At 36.9% G+C, this 6,614-nt stretch overlaps 1 protein-coding gene across 1 annotated transcript in view; it reads right to left on the bottom strand.

Moving 5' to 3' along the window:
* LOC111144785 (cell division cycle and apoptosis regulator 1) overlaps positions 1-6,614 on the bottom strand; it is a 68,422-nt gene that overhangs the window by 25,696 nt on the left and 36,112 nt on the right. Inside the window, exons 14-16 of the mRNA XM_022499246.1 lie at positions 5,920-6,130; positions 5,020-5,103; positions 3,378-3,563 (exon numbers count right to left, since the gene is read on the bottom strand). Of these exons, the coding sequence (XP_022354954.1) occupies positions 3,378-3,563; positions 5,020-5,103; positions 5,920-6,130 (481 nt within the window). The remainder of the gene's footprint in view (positions 1-3,377; positions 3,564-5,019; positions 5,104-5,919; positions 6,131-6,614) is intronic.

Raw genomic sequence — 6,614 nt, 5'->3', positions numbered from 1 at the left:
AGAAAGAAAGAAAGAAAGAAAGAAAGAAAGAAAGAAAGAAAGAAAGAAAGAGAGGGAGGGAGGGAGGGAGGAAGGGTGCCTAGTTGGCTGAGTTGTTAGGTGTCTGCCTTTAGCTCATGTCACGATCCCAGGGTCCTGGGATAGAGCACTGTGTCAGGCCCCTTGCTCAGTGGGAAACCTGCTTCTTCCTCTCCCACTCCCCCTGCTTGTGTTCCCTCTCTCGCTGTCTCTGCCAAATAAATAAAATCTTTAGAATATTTAAAAAAAAAAAAAAAGAAAAGAAAAAGAAAAGAATCAAGCACTGATCCTGCCTTCTTTTGTATAAACTTACAAACAGGTAAACAATAACACTAGGTAACCAAACAGAAGAGGAGGAAAGTATGTGAAAAGAAAATGGAAAGAATTATCACCATTTTTCAACCCCAGTAGCTGCTAACAACAAAATGTGAAAATCAGCTTTTCTCTGCCTTCTCTCTCTACTCTTTCTGAACAATTCAATTCTAAAGCAACTCCTCCAAGCAAAGCAGGTGTCTACACAGGGGATGGAAGCTGCCCAGTTACCAGATATTAAAATCCAAATAGAGCAAGGGCATCCATATAAAGACAGAATACAGGGTAGGGAATCAGACCAACGTGGAGTAAAGAGGATATCCAGATAGGAGAGGGAATGCAACAGACAACTGAGCAAGTAAGTAGATAATTATTAAGTACAATGGAAGCTGTGTCTCTCATTACTGGACAAAGAATTAGATATATAGAAAGGGAGAAAGGGCGCCTGGGTGGCTCAGTGGGTTAAGCCTCTGCCTTCCGCTCAGGTCATGATCTCAAGGTCCTGGGATCGAGCCCCCGCATCGGGCTCTCTGCACAGGAGGGAGCCTGCTTCCCTTTCTCTCTGCCTGCCTCTCTGCGTACTTGTGATCTCTCTCTCTGTCAAATAAATGAATAAAATCTTTAAAAAAAAAAAAAAGAAAGAAAGAAAGAAAGAAAAAGGGAGAAACTGAAATGAACTCTGGTGTTGGGAACAGAATTGGAGATACTAGTATAAACTTACAACGTTCAATACACACAACATATACTAACAAGTACAGATGTAAATACATATCTATGTATAAACATAAGTATAAACAAATATATATCTGTACCATAGCTTTGTTCACTGACAAGGGTTGCCTGCAGCACAACAATGATACCAATGAGTACGTCTTGGCTTCTAAATATTATTACTATTCTTCACTAAAAAGTATCAGGGTTTCCTGGGAAAATGGCTGATTTCAGAGCCAGGGCAGGGATAGTACACAGTGAGACTGCAAACTGCTTTGTGCTATAAAATAAGTAAGTCCTCAAAATATGATGGAGAGCATGCCAAAGGACACAGAAGCCAACTCAAAAGGGCTCCCACTGGCTAAGTGAGACAATTTCACGATCAAGATAAATATTTATAATCTAATGAATAAGAAATCACAAATCAATGCACCTCTGAATAACAAGGCAATTCTACATGATCACAAAAACACTATCCCATCCAGGAAATTAAGCCCTGCTTCAGTATTATCTAATATCACATCCATATCCATAACGAAGTATATCCAATTACTCCCAAAATACTCTTTATGGCTTTATGCCTCGCTAAACTTTGACAGACAGAGATCACAAGTAGGCAGAGAGAAAGGGGGGAAGCAGGCTCCCTGCTGAGCAGAGAGCCCGATGTGGGGGCTCGATCCCAGGACCCTGGGATCACGACCTGAGCCAAAGGCAGAGGCTTTAACCCACTGAGCCACCCAGGTGCCTCTAAGCTCTTTTAATGTAAAACATTTTTCTTTTGTCTTTCACTACATAGACATTTTTTTTCAAGAGTTCAGACAAGCTGCTCTATAGAATATTTCACATTCTAAATTTATCTGATGGTTCGTTCACAATTAGATAAAGGTAAACATTTTTGGCAAGATATTTCATAAATGATGTATACTCCACAATGCATCACATTACAAAAAACATTGATTTCTCCAATTACTGGTATTCTAACATGTTTCTTGTATTCCTATATTTCAAATTCAAAAAGAAATGACAGGCTTATGCATCCAGGAATTACCTTAAGAGGACAAGATGGCTTGAATCTATAGTCTCAGAGCCTTAAGAACTGAAGTACAATCAAACACAGAGCTGTAGAAGCAGCAAAATTCTGGGGCAAGCATTTCGCTAGAACTCAAATCTCTGAACTTAATGGCTCAATCAAATTTTCTCTCATTTTCTGTATCTAGGGTATACGAATAATTTACGTAAACTCTATGCCCAATGTGGTGCTTGAACCCATCACCCTGAGATCAAGAGTCTCATGCTCTAATTACTGAGCCAGCCAGGTGCCCCAAACATGTGAATAATTTATTTTCATTTTTAAAAGGAAAGATCAAAAATACATGACTTGGAAATAACTCAAATGTCTCTCAAGTGGAAACCAATAAACTGTGATACATCGATACTACGGAATGTTATTAAGCAACAAAAAGGAACAAATTAGTGGGCACCTGGCTGGCTGTCAATTGGGCAACCAACTCTTGATTTTGCTTCAGGTCCCGGTCTCAGGGTCGTGGGATAGGGCCCTAAGAGGCTCTGTGCTAAGCGTGGCGTCTGCTTGGAATACTCTCCCTCTCCCTTTGACCACCCCCCTTTACTCCCTTTACTTTACTCCCCCACTGAGCTAATACATAAAAGCTTAAAAAAAGAAAAAAGCAGAGATATATACAACAAAATGGGTAAATCTCTAATGTATTATGCTAAGCTGAAGAGGTCAGACTCAACAGGTTATACAGTTCCATTTCCATGCTATACTAGAATAGGCAAAACTACATGGAACAGGTCAGTGGCTCCCAGAGGCTGGTCTGGGAGGCAGAAGGTACACATGGAGAGAGGAAAAGGCTTACAAAGGGACACAGAGGATTTTTAGGGGGTGGCAGATGTTTTATATCTTTTTTTTTTTTTAAAGATTTTATTTATTACTTGACAGACTGAGATCACAAGTAGGCAGAGAGAGGGGGGGAGGCAGGCTCCCTGCTGAGCAGAGAGCCCAATGTAGGGCTTGATCCCAGGACCCTGGGATCATGACCTGAGCTGAAGGCAGAGGCTTTAATACACTGAGCCACCCAGGCGCCCCCTGTTTTATATCTTAATTGTGGTGGTGGTTATGAAACTATATGCATTTGTCAAACTTGCCAAACTGGTTGAATCTTAAGAGTTATGTGGTTATAACTTAAAAAAATATTTATTTTAGATAGAGAGCAAGCAAGCAGGGGGAAGAGGCCATTGTAGTTTTATCTTAATAAAAGTATACACAGACATATTTCAAGAACTCCCTATAAACCAATATATTTAATAGTATATACCTCCTTATCATCTTCAGATTTCCTATCATCCTCCTCTTCCTCTTCTTTTTCTGATTTTTCCAATTCCTTTTGTTCTTCTTTTTGCTCTTCTACTTTAAGCTGTTTTGTCAATCGGGCTATTAACTGGGATTTTAATCCTTTAGAACTAAGAGCTCGACTTTCTAATTCTTTTCGGAGATCATTTACCTAAATATACAGAACATAAAAACACAGAAAAATAAAATGGGATACTGAAATAGGGAATAAACTATGCGGTTATCTTTTGCCTGGTTTTTAAAAATGGTGAAAAATACACTTGTACACCTCAGAACACGTTTATGAAAAGGCAAACTGATAGAGTATTTTTCAAAAATGATCTGTAACCTGTTTTAAAATGCTTTTTAAAAAAAAATTAATGCTCTTTGACACAGAAATTCTAATGTATATAAATTTACCCTTAAGACATATTCTAAACACTGTGTGAGGGGGAAAAAAAAAAAAAGGAAGAAAACGAGAAACCAAAACCTCCACATATTTCACGTAACAGTCCCTTCCTCAAAAATGTGAAGAATCTAAATATCCAATAAAACATCATAATACCACATCAAATAGATGGGAGGAATACAGAACACTGAAAAATAATTACATGGGAAACAACAACCTTAACTGAAAAGGATGAGATTTCCAATGTTTTATACGTGATCAGAACCAACCAACCAATCACAAAGCTTATACACATAAAACAATAATAGAAAAAATGCATTATAATTTTAACAGAGGTTGTGTTTGAGTTATAGGTTTGAGTAACTTTTATCTTCTATTATTCTATGTAGGTACCAGTTTTTAAAATACATTATATTTATAATCAAAAGAAATATGAGTTTTAAAATAACAAATTTAACAGCAAAGCCATCAGTTTGATAAAACTATCCTAGGACACAGACTTAAATCTTCTTATGATATATATTCTCTACTTATTAAAAAAAGCAATGTGGGTTAAAAAAAACTAGTTTCATAGAAAGGAAGAAAACCAGTCTTTTGCTGATAACAGAAGTTTAAAAAAGGGTCAGCTTTTATGTGTTAAAAATAACAGTCTGCAAAATGTTGTGCTCTTCTGATCTATGTAGAATGTACATGCATAGAATTTTATGGATCTACATTCACATTATAAGCCCAGAAATGAAAACGTGCAGAATGATAATAGGTCCAAAGACATTGGGGGCCAAAGAAAAACTAGTACAGCTTAACCAATGCTTTTCAAAAGAGGCTTTTAAATTATTCCTTCCCAGTTCAGATGTCTATCAATCTACTTTTTAAATATTATTCAAAAATAATCTTGATACTCCTTCTCCCGTTTCTTCCCTTTTCCTTGAATTCAAATTACTTAAGTGCAAAAATTCTGCCTACTTGGTCAGTAGTCAAATAAAAAAATGATGTTACTCACACTACAGATACTTGTATATTACATTTGACAGATATTGACTGAACTGATTTATGAAGTCAACCTTTACTTAATCATTATACACACACAAAAATACAATATGGAGTATTTATATAAAATCAGTGGACTTTATTTTTAATGGCTTTTTTATGATAAAACATTGATCTCATTCTCTATTCTTACCAGAGATTTCACATTAAATACCATTAATTTCAAAGTTACCTTCATTGTCTTTGGATCAAGTTTAGACCAATGGGTAGGAGTAGAAATTTCTTTCGCTTCACCATCATCTTTCTCTTCTTCATCCTGATATACAAAGTTAAGAACATAATTACTATTCTGAAACCTTAAAATAAAGGTAATTTATTTTTAAAAGTCTGTTGCTGATCTGTGCAAGGTCACAAATGTTTCAGATTGTCTTCTCCTAAAGTTATTATTTAGGCAAGTCCACGTACATACATTCTACCACTTTTAACTGATCACAAAGACACTCATCAGCCAATCAAAGCCAGATCTGTGAAACACAAAAGGGTGATAAATTACAACACAAAGGATATCAGGGATGCACAAACACTGCCGGTCTCCACTAACCACACAGTGTGTGATCTTGCCCCAATTTTCAAGCCACCCAAAGTTAAGACTGATTTAGTCAGACCTTTCAAATGTACCAAAGACGATGCCACATAGCCTGAAATGCCAAATCTCTCAGACTTGTGGTTGTCCAATTTCAAATATCCATGACTAGAACTGATGACCGTAAAAGAGAAAATTTTTTAAATTTTAGAAAATGGCAAAATGTTTAAAATGGCTTAATACTGAATCTTGCTCAACAACTGGTCCCAGATTCCAGCAACTAGACCTATGATAAAAACAAAATTCTGTGCAATTTAAGCACAACTTATTTTCCTTTGAGGTCTCAGCACTCTTAAAGTTAGCATACTATACAGATTTTTCTTAAAAGAAAAGAAAATTCAACTATACTGCTGAAAGCTGGATTACCAGTCGCTGTTACCAGTTATGTTCCTCCGTGTGTGTTTGTTATGTAGTGTGTGGTGTGCATTTGTGCCTGTGTTCCTGTGCCTGTGAGAAGCGGAAATAGAAAAAGGGATTAGCGTTCAGTGCCTGTTCTCCATCAGCCTCCTTGCGTTCACCCTGAAGCTTCTCGACCAGCTGCTGCTTGTATCCTCGGGAGAGGGTTTCCCACTCTGAGCGGGTGGGAAGGCAATGCCAAACATCCGGGAAAAATAAAACCACTGTCTCCACATGAGCTGGAACTGTACGCCCCTTGTGGGTCTCCTCAGGGCGATGGTAGCGAATCTCTGCAAAACGGTACCTGTTGCAAGGGAAGAAGCATGTTGGAAAAAAAATTCTAAAATACATTTTAAAGACCCTAGTTCACTTGTAGCACATCAAGTAAAGAAATTTTGCTGCAAGGACTTGAGGTTGGTCTAAAGAAAAAAAAATTATAGAAGCCATAGTTCCTCTTTTGGTACATTTGTACAATATTTTATGGTTAAAAGAATATGTTCCCCAAGGCATTTTCAAGTTTGATTATAGAGCTACCCATATTTTAGAGAATACCTGAAGAAGCTGGATAGCTGTTCAGATTTCATGTGCTAAAAAAAGAATATTCTTAATTAAGTCACAAGAAATACACTAAAATACAAAAGACAAATAAGCCTCAAGAGAAAATATGGCTGAACAAAAATAATCAGCAACTACATCATTTTATAACAAAAGAATTATAATGAAATGAAGTTCTCTCTTGACGATCTTCTCCAGCTATGCATGAAATGAAAAATATTTTCAACATACAT

This window comes from Enhydra lutris, unplaced genomic scaffold, assembly GCF_002288905.1.
Source record: "Enhydra lutris kenyoni isolate GAN:26980312 unplaced genomic scaffold, ASM228890v2 scaffoldscaffold12, whole genome shotgun sequence".
Classification (NCBI taxonomy): Eukaryota; Metazoa; Chordata; class Mammalia; order Carnivora; family Mustelidae; genus Enhydra; species Enhydra lutris.
Note: the sequence above shows the minus strand (reverse complement) of the source record. Positions and strands in the feature narration are given on the sequence as shown.